Genomic DNA, 17,670 nt, shown 5'->3' on the forward strand with positions numbered 1-17,670 from the left:
TAAGGATTGAACCCAGGCCCCTGCACTGGGAGCTCAGTCTTAAGTCACTAGAAATCCCAAATGTACTACATACTTTCTACTATAGTATGGCCACTGGAAGGAGAGGGGACTTGAAGGACTAATGAATGAAGGTTTGAATCCCAGCTGTGCCCCTGACTGTCAGCCCGGCTGACTTGTAGGACCTTGAGCAATGCCCTGGGCCTCAGTAGGCTTTCATTACTTTATGGGTCAAGCAGGAATAACCTGCCTCTTTCAGTAGTTGTGTTGATGAAATGAAGTAACGCATGAAATATACATGATTGACAGCTTGGTACCAAATAAAATACTCAGAAAATGTGTCCGCCCACATTTAGGGGACTTAATCACGACCAGAAAGAACAGAGTCTGAGAGATTAAGGTGCAGGAGGCTTACCAGGAGCTTCCCTGGTGGCTCAGAAGGTAAAGCATCTGCCTGCAGTGCGGGAGACCTGGGTTTGATCCCTGGGTTGGGAAGATCCCCTGGAGGAGGGCAGGGCAACCCACTCCAGTATTCTTGCCTGGAGAATTGAGAATCCCCATGGACAGAGGAGCCTGGCAATGTACAGTCCTTGGGGGTCACAGAGTCTGACACGACTGAGCAACTGAACACACACAGGCTTATCAGAGAGAACCCTTGGGATCCACATGAAGGAAGAGGGAAGGGAAGAAAAAGAAGAGGTGGGGACAGCTGAGCTGCAGCAGTCTCAACGGAGGGTTCAGTCAACCCTACAGGGAGTTTAGAAGCTCAGATGACCCTTCAGAGCTCTCTTGATTTGGGACTAGGGGGCCAGGTCTTTATGCTCCATATCAGCAGTCTTTGGATGTGGACTACCCATGAAAGGAGATGTGACCTTGGTGTCAGACTGCTTTCCAAAGGGCTTACAGCCAAGAGCTGTTTCCTGTCAGCATTTCCTGCAGCTAGAAAAATAAATCCTTCATTCCTGAAGGGGGACCTGCGTGTTTGCCATGCTGAGTTAATTAGTAGGGCTCTTGTCAGATTAAGTAGGTGACTCCCCAGGGATAAGGCCAGTCTTGCTGCTACACTTCCCAGTAATTTTTCGAAGCCAGCCATTTTACAGTGGTGTGGGCAGAGCCACGCGACCTCCCCAGTGCCCCTCCAGCCTAACAGCAACACAGACATTCACACCACTGGGAGAAAAGGAGAAACTGCTTTCACATCCCTCCAAGGGAATCAGTCACTTGCAGGTATCCCAGGACCCACTGGATTCTTTTCAAACCTTGACATTCTCCTTTTGCTTATGGAGACTTAGAGGGTAGGAGGCGACATTTATGGGTAATGTGGTATTTTGGCAGAAGGTCCTTTCTCAGCTTGGCTTTTCCACGTTCCTAGGTCTCCTCTACAGGTTACTTGAGGATGTTTTTGCAGCTGCTGGGAGCTCTGTCAGTCTCCTTGAAACAGGACTCAGCTTTCATCCCAAGACCAAGCCAAGCCAACTGAAACAAATGGAAACAGGGAGATAGTGTGGAAGTCCAGGTAAATAATGCTTTGGAGAGAGAAGACATTTTGCTTCTTCTCTAGTTAACTTTTTCCACCCACAAGGAGCTGTTTTTGCTAGGACCACCTTTAGTGACCCTATGTGGCATTTTCACCCCACCTGCATTATTCAGTTATCTCTAGTAACTTTTTATATTAACATTGTGTGTCCCCCAACTGGATTGTGAGTACCTTTGAGGTTTTTCTCTAATAGCTATGTTGGTTTCAGTCTCTATCTTAATTATCTAAGAGATCTCAGTTGCTTGAGGGGAATTAATGCTTTTTGCTCCACTTACCTGAGCTGATAAAACGCCTCTAGGTTAGGCTGGTAAAGCAGCAGCATGGTGTCCTGCGAGGTGTAAACCTGCTTCATGCTAAGCAGCAGCCCAGACACTTATCTTGAGCTCCACCTTGGTCCACTGATTGGAATCTCTATGGGGAGGGGCCTGGAACTGGCATAATGAGTGACTCAGGAGATTCTCATTTGGGAAACAGGTAGTGTGAAGGAGCAAAGCACTGGGTTTTCAATCCAGGCCCTGTCACCTACTAAGGTCCGCGGCACAAATCTCTGGTCTTCAACCACTACTTCATGTGTACACTGGGGATAACACTTTAAAGCACCCTTGTGCAAATTACTAAGGGAAGATGTGACTGAAATCATTAACATGGTCCTTGGAATACAAGTAGGCACTCCTGACTTCGAATACCACTGACATTCTTGCAAAACAGATTCCAGAGCTTTAAGTCATCTCATGTTAGAGGCAAGTAAGTTCTTGTGAAAGAACAAGTGAGGGTTATGAGGAACTATTTCTCAAAATGTGATCTTCAAATCACCTACATCAGCTGGCCTTCAGGCCCAATCCCCAGGAATCTTTTTTTTAAAGCAGGATTCCTGTAAGTATAACAAAGTTTAAGAACCATTACCCCAGTGTCCCTTCTCCTCTTTTGCTTTTACCAGTAACCTGGCCATTGATATGTGAGCAAATGGGTGGACAGGCTCTCAGGTTTTCTCAACTAGTTTTATAGCAACTAAATTAAAATTATTCTTGGGGAACAAATGATGCTCATTTCCTACCTCTGATGCATTATGAAAACATGAACTATTTTGAAGTAGGATTTTTCAAAAGACATCTGAAATTCTGTTTCAAGAGCCAAGCATCAGAAGTACTCTTTATAAATTACATATGCGTGCTAAGTTGCTTCAGTCATGTCTGACTCTTTGCGACCCTATGGACTGTAACCTGCCAGGCTCCCTGGTCCATGGGATTCTCCAGGCAAGAATACAGGAGGGGGCTGTCATGTCCTCTTCCAGGGGATCTTCCCGACCCAGGGATCGAACCAGCGTCTCTTACATATATATACACACACAAATTGACAAGGAAGCATTGCTGACAGTGAGCGCAGGCCATTATGAAAAAAATGGCTAGAAGAAGTACTTGTTGAAAAATGGATATAACCAGTAATTGGCTTAAATGCTAGGAATGTAGATATGTAAACAACCACACTGTGTGAACATCTTTTGTACATCAAAGGATTTTCAAGTGCTTTTATCTGGCTACACTTGCATTTGCTAACAGTGTAGCAGCAATAGCACTGAACTAACAGACAAGAGATGCATGAGTCATCTGTAAAATGAGAGGGCTGGACAAGATCAGGCATTCTTATCTTATAGTACATGATTTATGGATGGCTTTCAGGGCCTCTGGACACCATGAAGCCATCAACTGAATTTTGCACATGAGCATATACATTTTTATGGGGACAGCATCTAGCTATTCTAAAGATTCTCAAAAGGTCCAGAACCCCCAAAGTGATTTAAAAATTATAGACTGGACTATTGTGAAGGCTTCTCTCAGCTCTAAGACTCTACGGAAAACCAATGTCCCATGTCCTGTTTGGGTCTAACCTGGATGCGTCGTGTATCTTCGTTTGTTTTTTTTAAAGCCAGAAGCCAGTGGTCTCTTTTTATCAACCTGCTCCTTCCCCAACACAACGGGCCCCACTGTGCAGCATTCTTCACTTGGTACAAACAAGACTCTTTTTGCCCAGACAGTATGATTTAAGTTGTTTTAATGTAGTCTGCTATAAAAGTGGATGAAGACTTCTGCACGGTACATTTGGTTTTACAGATGTTAATAACTAGTTAGTGCTTGTGCTATGTGCTGCACATCATTATGACCTGTTGACCAGGAACAGCTCTCACAACATGGGTTAAGACCAGAATTGTGAATCATGGAACTTCCACTTAGCACACACACACAGTCTACGGCAAATTTAAATACTAATCTATAATACCTAACTGGATTATTTGATCCATTGCAGTATTGTGCTTGTTTATCTCAGAAGATAGGCAACTAGCAAAAATACACATTTCTTTTGCGCTTCCCCCACCCCCATATTACACTGTAAAAGTAATACATTATTCAGTGCACTTTCTAAGAAATAAACTTCCTTATAGTATCTCTCTCTCTATATATATCTATGCCAAAACAAAAGACGAGCACAATGCAACTTGTAAGATTACCATTTAAAGCAAGAGAGGTAACAATACTCTGGGATTATAGCCCCCTTTCCTGTTTAGAAAAGTTCCAGTTCATGTGACAATGCATAGGAATAAAATTTAATGCATGATTGCTCTGGGAAGTTTAAGATAACCTCTTTATCATTTGGTAGACATGCTAGGGCATTAACAGTATTTTCATTTTTTTTTTTTTTTTTTTGATGTATTGGCTTTAGTCAAACCATAAGCTGTGCAGACACCAGTGTACTCCGAGTGATTTATCTTGATTTCCATCACCTGCTTTTCTCCCATCAGCTCATACTGGGTTATGAGGAAATAGGTTTAAATCATAACAGGAGGTCACGCTGTGTTCTTAGTCACTCAGTTGAGTCCGACTCTTTGTGACCCCGTGGACTGTAGCCCGCTAGGCACTTCTGTCCAAGGGGATTCTCCAGGCAAGAACACTGGAGTGGGTTGCCATGCTCTCCTCCAGGGAATCTTCCCAACCCAGGGATTGAACCCAGGTCTCCTGCATTGCAGGCAGATTCTTTACCAACTGAGCCACCAGCGAAGCCCTGGCTGCTGGGTAAGTGTTGACTAGAAGAATATATGTGAGATCTCTCCATCCTTGTGGACACAGAATCAGGTAACCACCATGTCTGAGGTGGACAGTCATTATACTCTAAGAAGTTTGTTGGTTGTGCTAGCCAACAAGTTGGAAAGCTTGGAGGCTTTTGTCCTCACAAACTCACTGTGATGGAAATGACAGAAGTTTCTAGAATTAAAGAGGCTGCAGCTTGGCAGCTTGTGAGCTAAATCCAGCTGCAGAAATGTTTAGCAGTATTTAAAAATATTTTGATCAGTTCTTGATATTTAAAAATGAGAATGTTTCTCATGAAAATTTGGATTTCATAAAAATCTTAGGAGCTGGTAATCCTGGTCTAGCACTCTTGCATAGCAACAAGCAGCTGAAGCGGCACAGGAGGTGCCCTTTTCAGCAGGGCATGGGCACTTCACTTTGCTAGGGCTCTCACTGCTCCCAGCTGTTATACGTCATTTGAGTGAGTGACTGATTTGTTTTTCTCATTTATATAACCAGTTGAGCTTTGTGACACTGGGTTGGTTTGGCCTTGTCTTCATGACACTGAAGACCTGATGTCATGTGAAATTTCCCTCTCCCCATGGACAAGATTCCTTCTTTGATTGGGTCCCAGCTACGTCTAGTTGCTTTGGTAGGTAATCTTAACATGCATTTCTGCTCATCCTTTACACTATATTGCAAACTCCAAAGATACAGTCACACTAATATTTAAGTGTTTAAGTGTGTGTATGTTAAACACGTAAAGGGGTGTGTATCTATACAGATATAGGTATACTTTCATTTAGGTAAAAGTTAATTTGGTTCCACAGATACGGACACCAAGTGCTGGCAGCCTGGAGAATAAGTGTATAACAATTTGCTAAAACCTGTTTAATTCTGACTTATAATATTACAAAGAGGGTGAACTTTAAGTTATTGCTTTTTGATTACAGAATAAAGATCTCATTCTGTTGCAAAACTTTTATACAGAATGAGTAACCATTTCCTATTCAAGTAATAGCAATCGGAATCAGAAGTTCCTTACACAACAGTAGATGCCTGAAGACATTTTTGAAGGAGATGTGATTTCATTCTATTCAAGAACTTATGCAGGAAACTGGGAGTGATGAGATTTTTCCAAAGTACAAGAAAATCAGCACCCCAGCTGCTTAATGTTCAGGAGGGCTTCTCAAGGGCTCTATAAAGCTCACTTTGTGGTGAATTTTCATTCACCTTTAGCATTCCCATTCTACTTATGCAGCCTTATTTCTGAACACAAAGCTTGTATTAAAACAGTAAAAGAGGATTAAAAGCAGTGTTGGTTTTTAACATTCAGAATTCACAGAGGATCTCATTTTTTTTGCAGTTAAATGATCCATTCTGTGCTTTTGCTGCAGAATCACATTCATATGGCAGTCTAATTTCAGGCACTTTTAAAACATGTTCATCTGGAATAAAAAAATCTGCATGAATCACTTCCACATAATTCAAAATGAGTGTTGAGTGATTCGAGTCCCCAGACAGACAGCAAATCACCACGTGGTACTCAGTTAGCTTTCTCCATCATAACGTGATGGTGACTGTGAAGCTTGGGTGTCTTTGAGGTGCCCTTCCAGCTTTAGCACAAAGATGGGAATCATAAAATTCCAAACTACTTAGTTTCTACTTATAAAATACAAAAAGGTGAAACACACTAAATGTATTATACAGACGGTTTCAGCTAAGATCAAAATAAATAACATGATCTGACTCAATGGTTTGACTTTTGAGCTCCTGGACGAAATCTGATGGAATGTCAAACACAGAGACTCCCTCCTAGGCACTAGCTGCTGGTAGGCAAAAGTATGTCAACATCCTTGCCATTAGCGACAATAGCATTAGAAGAGCAGCTGCTGCCAAGGTCTTCTGCAGTGGTCAAAGAGGATGCCTGGGAGTGAGTTTTGGTCAGGGGCGTGGTAGTGGATGGAGAGGGAGTGAGGCCAGGCTTTTTGGGTGGGATGGGTGGAGGGTTTCCTCTCTCAGCTCTGGGGATGGTAGGGGACTTGATCCCTGGAGACAGGGGGCTCAGAGGACTGGACACTTTTCCTGGAGTAGGTGAATGGCTGGTGTCACCTCTTGCGTTGGCAGTGCTGGCCAGATTTCGGTAGTCTGTGCCAAAGGGAGAGCTGTTAGGAGACACGGGCTTGATTGGTCCTTGTTGGTTAGTGAATCTGGAGAGCACCTGAGTGACCGTGTTCCGGGCCAGCTGCTTGGCAGCAGAGTTGTCTATGAGGGTGGGGGACAGATCCCTGGATGGAGGGCTCTGCAGACCACTGGCTTGTTGGTCCTGATCTGCTTGGGACTGAAATTTGTGCCGAGCTGCATGGAACCGCTGGTTGATCCCTACTTGGTAGGATGACTGGTAGCCAGGGCTGCTGGCTGATGACCCCAATAAACGCTTAGTTAGTACTGGTGAAGAGCAAGGAGAGGATGTGAGAGAGGAAGAGGCAGTGCTGCTGGGAGATGGGGAGCTCCCACTGGAAGGCAGATGACTAGGCGCTGGGACCGGTGTCTCTATTCCCACAGGACACCCGCCATTCTCTACTGTTTTTTCTTGGGCCAATTCCACAGGCTTCTCTCGTGGAGGCACTTGGGTTTCTACATTGCTGCCTGCAATCAACTCCTTGGTAGTCTGCATTTCTGGGTCAAAATGTCCATTGGTTTTTGCATAAGAGTAAGTGGGAGTGGTGGGGCCAGGCAGCTCGGTGGTTGTCACCTTGGTTGTGCTGCTCCCATGTGTTTTCTCTGCCTGAAAACTCTCTGTTTGGCAAAATACAGACACGAGCACGGGTGGCTCAGTTACCGTGCCTTTAGACACAGTTACTGGTTTCTTCACTTGCTCGCTGGGGCCACTTTGCTGGTGCAAAGCCTCTAGATCCTTCACTACCTTCTTCAAACTCTCCATTTCTTCTTTCAGAGTTCTGGTCCGGTTCTCTTCTCGGTTCAGCTTTGCTCTCAGTTGTTCCCTTTCAATGTCAAACTCAGACAACTGCTTCTCCACCTGGGCCTCTGTCTGCAAGCCCCGCTTCCGCTCGGCGGCCAGCTCTTCCTCCAGCTTGCTCACTCGGCTCTTCTCCTTCTCCAGTTTCAGGCTCAGCTCTCCCGCCTTCTGGCCCTCCTCCGCCGCCTTGCTGGTGGCCTTCTTGCACTCACGGACCAGCATGGAGGAGAGCTGCTTGTGGCGGGAGCGTTCCTCTTCCAGCTGACTGGAGAGTTTCTTCTGCTCTTTTTCAAACTTTTTCACTTGGGACTTTTCAAATTCCAGCTACAAAAGAATGGCACCACACATCTTGATTAGAGTAAGGAAACAAAGAGACACTGACAACTGTTATCAAGTAGTGTATCAGGTTAGCTGTTCTCTGGCAGGCACATGGGATTACCACACATGCCATGTGCTCACATCAAATATTTCTTAAGTATCACAACACCTAACATAAAAATGTGCACACGACGACTTAATCTTGCTTTGATGATTTAGGAGGCACTTCTAGTTCTTACTGTCTAAGGGTTATTAGTGGGAATCTGAATCGTCATTGTGTTCTAGGTCTGTGAAAAGTTCAGAGGATTAGAACCAATCAAAACAGAAAGCAGAAAGCCATATAAACTGGATTTTGTGATGAATGCTGATGAAAACAAAACCTTTAAAGCTTCAGTAATAATTCTCTCTGGTCTTAAAAACAAACAAACATAAGTAGCTGCATATGAATCATTCTTCTACACAAATGCCATTGGCTTTAATCATCATCCCAACCCTACTTAAAGCACAAAATGAGAGGGAGAGGGTTCACAGTGTTTTTTAAACTCTGAGACCCATTAATGGATGCAGAAACCATTTAGTGAGCCATTAAGAATTTGAACAAATGAAATAGAAGTGAAAATATCAATGTGTATTATAAGCAGAAAGGGTTATGTATGATTTCATGAGATTTCTGTTTCAAGCATATGTATATATGTGCATGTATTTGTGATGTAAAATGTATTTTTTACTAGGAATCCTAAGTCAAAAAAAGTTTTGAAAGCTCAAAGTTAGTATTGCCCAAAGTGTGTTCTATGGAACGAAGGTCCACAGCTGAATGATCTATGTTAACAGATTTTATGAAAACATAGATTTGCTAAACACAGCATACCCTATATTGATCTTGAAGACTCACAGCATGCTTTGGCATACTACAAAGTCTAAACAGTTGAAGTTAGAAACCTCTTTGTGTGTTAGTCGCTCAGTCGTGTCTGACTCTCTGTGACTCCATGGATTGTAGCCTGTCTGTGGAATTCTCCAGGCAAGAACACTGGAGTGGGTTGCCATTCCCTTCTCCAGGGGATCTTCCCGATCCAGGGATCAAACCCAGGTCTCCTGCACTGCAGACAGGAGGTTCTTTACCATCTGAGTCACCAGGGAAGCCTCTTTAACTTTGTTTAATACAGTAATTCCTAGAGTTATCTGACCACAAACCACCCCCCCTTTTTTTTTTGAGTAACACCAATTTATACCCTGCAGAATAATCTTCAGGAAATGCTACTCTAGGTAAATGCTGCTCCGAGCCCTTCCACCTTAATTACCTGTTGAGTCAGCCGCTCTCGCTCCTTCTCCAGCATGTAGGTGACATCATCGCCTTCAGCTGTGTCCTGTGCATGCCTTTGCCTTTCCTCTTCAAGGTCTAGGATTACCTTTAAGGAATTTAAAAAAATCATTTCCAAATACAGGGAGTCACACTTAGAATACAATTTAACAGTAAGTGCCTATCTAAGCATCCGAGATCGCATTCCATAGATAGGCAAATAAGTAAGTAAATCTCAGTCAGGGCCATCAAGAGCACTCTGTCCAGAAGGGTGAAAGATATGTGCTAGAAAAAAATTCAGTATGTACTTTACCTCACACAAAGTGGCATGTAAACAGAAAAGAGGAACTCATTAGCTGCAGGGACTGAAAAAGTTTCAGAGAATTAATAAATTTGGTGGGATTAGGGGACAGGTGTAGGTGATGAAGTAAGGCAGATTCATTGAAAGCTGAAAGCTGAGGCTTTCCCCGTGATGCTCAAATCACTGGAGGTACCAGAGACTGAAGCCTGAAATTAAACATTTCAAAAAGGTGACATCCTAACTGTGCCTTGCTTAATTAATATATCCATCTTGTATACAGTTAGATAAGAAGTAAAAAGATTCTCTAGACTTCATCCTGCATATGAGAAGGCTCAATTATTGAGATCTGAAGTGGAGATTTTTCATAAGGCCTTTTAATTAACTGTCTACCCATTCCACTTACCCTGGTGCCAAGCAATTAAGCCCAACTTTAAGGAGAGTACAGGTTTAAAGGGGCACTTCCCCACATAACCCTGCCTACAACTGCATAATATTCCAATAACTATGGATTTCTTTGTAGCTTCTGCTCATGATTCAGAGGCGCGATGGCCCAGACCTCCCCAAGCCAGAGCACTGTCATCCCCATGGCCATTTCTCATTGTTTCTCTTCACTAACAACTGTTACGAATGGAGAAAGAAGACTTTCTGGGACTCCTCTTTAAATACAAAAATGAAAACATTCTGGTGTATTTCCTTCTGGTTAAAAAAAGATTTTGGCTTCTCTTCTCCAGCGAGTTTTCTAAAATTATAGAAATGGGATGAAAAGGAAAAAAACCCTAAAAAGAGACTTTGGTGGACAAATTTTAATATTCTGAAGAAAGAAAGAGGCTGGAGGGATGGTAGCTACTTGGTAAGAAGGAGGAAGCTGTTTTGCCCTGTAGGACCCCAAAGACATAGGGTACCTACAGGTGGCAAATATTGCAGAGAAGAGGTAAGGTGTAGGATGGAGGACAAAGGAACTAGTTCCAGGTATGTATTTTCAAGAGTTATCTGTCCCTTCAACCTGATTCCTATACACAAAGTGCCCAGCCAGGCATCTACTGCCCAGGAACACACCAGATGTTTATACTCTGAAGAAACAGAATGTGACAGCCTCCAGATTTGGTAATAACAGATATGACAGAGAATAAAGGTGAGGAAAGGGGATTATTTTTATTTTGGGAAGATGGCAGGGTGAAGAGGAAAGGGAAGTGGGGTGCTAACAAAATCCACATCTATAATAAAAGGAAGTAAATATAAGTGTCTAAAATTGATAAAGTGAGAGAGCAATATATTAGTTAGAAATATGGAAAAATATATGGAAGTTAGCTAACAAAATAAAATATTAAAAGAAAAAAAGTGGTTGTCTCTAATATTGAAGAGGAGAGGGAATGGGAAGAGGTAGACTAGGGAACCCTATTTTTCATAATAATCACAGTAACCATGTAATTGACTGTTTAAATCACTACTATGTCTAAGAGCCAAAGTGGGTATTGTTAACAGCCCTGCCAAGGCACCAGGCTTAAACTGGAAATCTCTCAGGCAAACTGGGACTATATGCATGTTAATTATAAGTCTCTAGGTAAGTATGTGATGTCTAATGAAGTCAATGTTCTACTTTGATAAAACACTTAAGAATAGATAGGCAGTGATTTAAAACATTTAATGCTATCTTACATTGCAATATAGTATTAGGAAATCTTGAAATTTTTAACTCTTCTTCTCCCCAATCACCTAGGACCATAAATAATCCCAACACTATTTCAACAGCCATGATAGCCAGCCAGCCCTTTAGTACCACTCAAGTACTTTATGTATGAAATGGAAAACAGGCTTGCCTATTAAATAAAGATGTTGTATAGATTTTCTTATAATATTATGTAAAAGCCCCCCAATTTAGGCAACTAACCCTAACTCATTGAATCTTTTAAACTGGAGCATAAATGTCTTCATATTACTTCAGTCTAAACCAGCGGTTAAACTTTTCTGGGTCTTGGAGCAACTCTGAGAATTCTAGTAAGGATAGGGAAAAAAAAATTCATTTTCTATAAAATGCATAAACTTTTGGCATTCATTGTATTTTCTGGGGGGTCACGGAACATCTGAGACCTGTTCGTGGTTAAGAACTCCCATTCTGGCTTTTTGTTTGGACTCTGTGAAGGGAAAGAAAAATTGTGGGCAAGACCTAAGACCTTAAGCACTTTGTCAGATGCACTTTAAGCAGATGGCTCTCTAAAGCAGGTAATCATAAAGTAAACGAAGATCTATCAGACTGCAGCTGCTAACCCAATTTTTTCTGAATAAAACACTTCCTACTAAATGCACTGATGTCCCCCCACCTTGTTGATATAAATCTAAACCAACAGTCCTTAAAAATGCATATTCTAGCCAAGCATCTTTTCCAGGCCAAATGTGAGCTATAAATGACGAGTCGGGGAATGAAATCACAAGCACTAGAAGAATTCCAATGAGGTGAGGTAGAGGAAAGCACAGGTCCTATCGTAGATGCTGTAAGACCTGGAGACAGAAAGACAGACAGACAGACAGACAGACAGACACACGCACACACACACACACACACACACATTCCTAATAGAGAACAGCTTTAAGGTAAACAACTGTAGGGACTGTTTATGGTTTCATGAGAGGTAAAATGCAATGAAACTCAAAACCAGAAATAAATAAAAATAATCTATTGGCTTGTATGTTTATAGTCAGGTAAATTCTCTCTCTCTGATACAACATTCCCCAAATACCCAAATACCTATTAATCTTTCTATTTATCACTTAAGTAAGCAAAGAGAGAACACTCTGTTCAGCTACGAGGCTTGGTCAAGCCCCAGTTTGTTGCCAGAGTTTGGGTGATCAAGAGTTGAAAAAACATACCAAGTGTTTTAGAGTGTCATATCAAGAAGGAATGTCATCTGAAATAATGTGTCTGACATACTCCCTAAATTTAACATTTGGAATAAGCTTCATTTTTATCTCCTGGATCCTAGATAAGCTACTTTTTTTTTTTGGACACCTGTGAGACCTCCCAGTTGAACTACCATGAGACCTGGCAGCTGACAGAAAAGTATCAGGCACTATTTAGAAAGCTGTCACAGGAGCCTGCGGGCTCGTGTCAGACGGTCACCCACCTTGCGGTGCCGGCTCTCAGCAGCAGCCAGCTGTGACAGCATGCGCTCCTGCATGTTCTTGCACTGTTTCATCACCACCTTAAGAATTGAGAGCGGGTTGGTACACACTGGCTGCTTCTCGCCATCATTCTTCTCTTTTAGGGTTTCAAAGTCTCTCTGGAGTGCCATTAAAGGATCACTGATATTGTATTTTCCATAGCGTTCTTCAATGAAAGTATCTCTGTGTTGGGCCTGGGAAAAAAGGAAAAACAAGCATTTTGCTTTCAAATATTACTGAAGAGGGGATTTGCTAGCAGTTAGACATCAAAAGTGGTGGCGTTAGAATGAAATAACCTGTGGACTACCAATCAGACGGGCCATCTAAGTACAGACACAGCATCAGAATAGGGGCACAGCATACTAACGAGAACAAATACTTATACAGTGCTAATTACATGCTAGATGCTGATCCAAGTGTTTAGATTCAGATTACCTTATTTAAGTCTTACTTGGATGTTTAAAGTAGTGCTATCATTTCCATTTTGCAGATGAGAAAATTACTACGCAGAGGTCAAGTGACTTGTTTCAGGTCACTCGGCTAGCAAGCTGTCAGAATTGGGATTTAAACCCAGGCAGCCTGGCTCTAAAGTCTGCGACCTGAACTGCCATGCTTACTGCCTCAGCTTATGAATGCTTATATTACCAACAGGTATAGCTTATTTTTCCTTGCTGAGTTATGGTATTTGCATTTCTAAAATATGGTAAACATAATATCTTTATGAGTTTACAGATTTAGAGACCTAACAGATTTAGAGGCCACAGATAAGTAAAGGATGATAAAAATTATTCTACATTATAACAGAGGACTGGTTGTGATTTCTCCACATAGAATTTCACTTGACTGCTGATGGGTCAAGAGGGTGGAGGCTCTTAGCACTAGGGGTGCAGACAGAATCCCTCCCTCTACCCCCTCTTCCAGCCTCGGTTCAGCTGCTCTCTTTCATCTCCATTCTGTCCCTTTCAGGGCTCAGGAAACTTGAGCAGGGAATGTGGGCTGGTGCTTGGAGTCTGGCTGAGGGCTTTGGGCCTGGGCACCCAAACAATCAGGAAGGCAGTCGAAGGAGATTCTTACGCTACCCTCTTGTCTCTGCTAGGAAAAATTTGAAGTACTGTTTCATTTGAGCATCATATATTACGTGCAGGTGAACAAAGGACATTAACAATCACTTTAGTAAACAGACATTTAAATGTTTCCTAAGACATTTTACAAAAAAAAAATGAAGTGTTCATAGAGGATTGAGGAAACTTCCTCAAAAGTCACAGCAAAGTACTGTATAATTTAAGCTTTCAAATGAAATCTAGTTCCAAAAACTACTGTCATTTCTCAATTAAAAAAATTATTTTATCAGGAGCTATATATATTTTTTTACTACCACTACCCACAAATGGGAACCCATTTGAAAAGAAAAATACACAATTCAATGACCATGCTTAAAAAAACAGAACAAAAACCCTCAAGAAAATAAAGCAAACATGGGTTTCTTTGACACAGAAATAGGTTTCAGTGCTGAACATTTGATGCCTCCTCCTTCGTTAGAGACTATCAAAGTTCAAGACTCAGGAATTAGCCTTGTGTTACAAATTTGTGTTGGTATTGGTTGGCAAATGCTCAAAGCAGAGTTAGAAGCCCTGGGTTTTACTTCTGGCCTGACTACAACCATATTAAGCAATGATGTTATTGGAGTATTTGGATAATATCTGTATACTAGAAATTTGAAATTCATTTGTTGCTGTAAGTTACTGTTAACTAACCCCCTAACCTTATTATAAATATATATGTGTGCACATGTGAGCATGTAAATTAAAAGACAGAATCCTATTTTGAGGTCCAAATTAAAAAGAAAATTCTCAGTAAAATTTCAGAGATTTCAAAATCAAGTCCATTTAGGATGGAGAAAGACAAGACCAATTCCAAAACTGACTATTTATCATCATTATCATTTTGGTTGTACCTTGCGGCATGCTGGATATTAGTTCCCTGACCAGGGATTGAACCCATGCCCCCTATATTGGGAGTTGGTAGTCTTAACCACTGGACTGCCAGGGAAGTCCTATTATTTTTTAAAAAATCATGGCAAGAGTTGACAAAAAAGCTAATTTTAATTACATATATAAGAGCATTAATGTCAAACAAATGTGACTCAACAATGTTTTCATGAAGAACGTCTGTTTCTTTAAGTTCAGGTATGAAAACATGAGATTGACAACCCAGGATTCAATGAAAGTATCTATTTGTAGCTATTAATGCCCTATGGCAAATCCTTATTTAGCAAAACAGACAAAGGAAGCAAGAGAAAAAAGGAAAAAAAAAGTCTTTAAGGAGTTGAAATCCCACTTTTCTGTCACATCTTTTATTCATGATTACTATTTCTATAAGATTAGTTATGGAAAAGAAATGATTATTGGTACTGAAATTGGTTTAGTAGGGCGAAAAGGAAAAAGCAAACTTGAATATTTTTATGACCTTTTCCTTTTCAGAACACCATGGAGAAAGCAGTATGGGAGAGCAGAGCTGGGAGTACAATTCAAGACTGATATCAGATCTGCTGAGAAGCTCCTCTCAGGTTTGAGTACATATTTAACTCACCCTTAAAAATATGACTTTTTAAAACCCACACCGTTATTATCCTTTAGAATTAATAAGCATCACAGAGTTACAAGTAATGGATGCGAAGCTTCTGTGGTGAGGTCTCAGACTTCTCTGAGAATAGTTGTCAAGCTGTCTGTTTTCTCTTGAAGTATTTCACTGTAATACATAATCACTTGAATAGTAATTACAAGTTATATAAAATTGGTAGCTTCAATATAAGTGAAAAGAATCTGTGAAATAATCGAAAAAAGGTGCCTTATCATGAAACAATTCTCTTAAGTACATTCTAATAAGGGCCTGAATATGGGAAAAGTGAATTCTGTATTTATTATACCAAACAGTAGATTGGAAAATGAGATGGACTATAGTATTTTCCAACCAACTTAATGTGTCAGTGAGGTGAATTGGATGGGTTACACACTTAACAACCTAAATAATAACAACAAAAATAAACAAAAATAGATGTTAAGATGTGATAAATGAAAGAAGAGGTTTAGTGGAAATATGTATGGTTATTTGGGCTTTCTTGGTGACTCAGATGGTAAAGAGTCTGCCTGCAGTGCAGAGACCTGAGTTCGATCCCTGGGTCGGGAAGATCCCCTGGAAGAGGAAATAGCAACCCACTCTAGTATTCTTGCCTGGAAAATCCCATGGATGGAGAAGCCAGGCAGGGTACAGTCCATAGACTTGCATAGTCAGACATGACTGAGCAACTTCACTTCATATGGATATTTATTCCTGTTTAACAAATTACCCCCAATTTAAATGTTTAGTGAACCGTTTTTAATCTCATACAGTTTCTGAGGGTCAGGAATCTTGGAGGGGTTGAGGGCTGAGCTGGGTGGTTCTGGCTCAGTGTCTCATGAAGTTGCAGTCAAGATGTTGGCCAGGACCGCAGGCATCTGAAGGCACAACTAGGGCTGAAGGATCCACTTCCAAGCTTGGCTGTTGGGTTAGGCTTTGTCTCCTAGCATGTGCCGACTTCCCACAGAGCAAGTGATGTGCGAAAGTGAGAGACAGATAGACACAGACACTTCAAGATGGAAGTCCCACTGTCTTGTAACCTAATCTCAGAGGTGACTCCCCATCATTTCTGATGTGTTCTAGCGCCCACACAGACCAACCCTGGTAAATGTGGCCAGTGGGGACTACATAATGGTGTGAATGTCAGGAGCAGGATCACTGAGGGCCATCTTTGAAGCTGGCTCTCAAGGTGAATGACTAGACATGCTACCACTGCCATTCACATTTCAGGTTAAAATTATAATTTTAACTTAATACCTATTCTAAAAACTGTCAAGGCTGAGCTTTAATATTTTAATGATATCTCAGCTATTTTATAAGAACTTTAAAATGATCTAGATTTCACTTTTGGGGGGAAAAGACGAGGAGTGCTGCTAAAACCAGTCAGTTGCTTGCAATTTCATTATTTTCACTTTAGTGACAATATGTATTTTAACTGAACACAAATTCCTACGTTGTCGGAAAACACAATGGTCTTTAATTCCAGACAACAATAAGTAATTGGCTTATCAGACAGATTCAATAATAGAGGATATTACTACAGCAGACAAAACATACTAGTCATCTATTACTCATTTATTTTTACTGTTACAGGCTGAAACATGTCACTACTGAAAACTTAAAATAAAACCACATAATATCCTTGGATATGCCATGCTTGCTCTTCAAAAATTTCAGCTTTGCTATCTATGATAAACTACAAAAAGAAATATGAAGAAGTTACCTTCTCTCTATAATATATAATTTATTATGCTAAATTATTATGTATGTATAAAAGGTATATATATATATACACATAAATAATAGTAACACATAAATAATAGTATAAATTATATATATTTCAATCTTAAAATAAGAAATCAATCTCTATTCTTTGGATAATAATCACCAACATAAGAAGTGGTCCCAAATGTAAAGGTGGAAGAATTATGGCCCATTTATTTAATTGAGGGCTTATATTCAAGTGGAAGGTTTTATTTTCAAGACTCAGGCTGATATCATAACTGTATTAGGATATGCATCTTTGCCATTTACCACCAATTCTGAAGTGATACTTGTAAAAGTAATCAGCAATATAAACGTTATGCCTTTAACTATCTGTGCTAAGGATCAGAAAGACAAACAACATGATTCCACAATGGTTTTTGTTAATGTTACCAAAAGCACGTGTAAAAGAATTCTTTTCACACACAGTTTGATTCTAATAATCTTAAATCATTTATACTCTGGAGTCCCTAATAAACTATAAATAGCCATCTGAGCAACTAGAAATAAGGCAACCATTCTGGATAAAGATGATAACAATATTATAGCCTTTGTTCTGGAAGTTCCTTTCTACTTTCTGAAGGAAAACTGGATTTTACTGTTGGACAATATTGATAAATTTGGATTTATTGGATTCAGCCTCAT

General features: G+C 40.8%; 1 protein-coding gene across 1 annotated transcript in view; it reads right to left on the bottom strand.

Annotated features, from left to right (window-relative positions):
- Positions 1-3,566: 3,566 nt before the first annotated feature.
- The window catches only part of CTTNBP2NL (CTTNBP2 N-terminal like), a 50,424-nt gene continuing 36,320 nt past the window's right edge, over positions 3,567-17,670 (bottom strand). Inside the window, exons 3-5 of the mRNA XM_065907001.1 lie at positions 12,609-12,839; positions 9,190-9,297; positions 3,567-7,897 (exon numbers count right to left, since the gene is read on the bottom strand). Of these exons, the coding sequence (XP_065763073.1) occupies positions 6,416-7,897; positions 9,190-9,297; positions 12,609-12,839 (1,821 nt within the window). The 3' untranslated portion in view covers positions 3,567-6,415. The remainder of the gene's footprint in view (positions 7,898-9,189; positions 9,298-12,608; positions 12,840-17,670) is intronic.

The sequence above is a fragment of the Muntiacus reevesi genome, chromosome 1 (genome assembly GCF_963930625.1).
Source record: "Muntiacus reevesi chromosome 1, mMunRee1.1, whole genome shotgun sequence".
Lineage (NCBI taxonomy): Eukaryota > Metazoa > Chordata > Mammalia > Artiodactyla > Cervidae > Muntiacus > Muntiacus reevesi.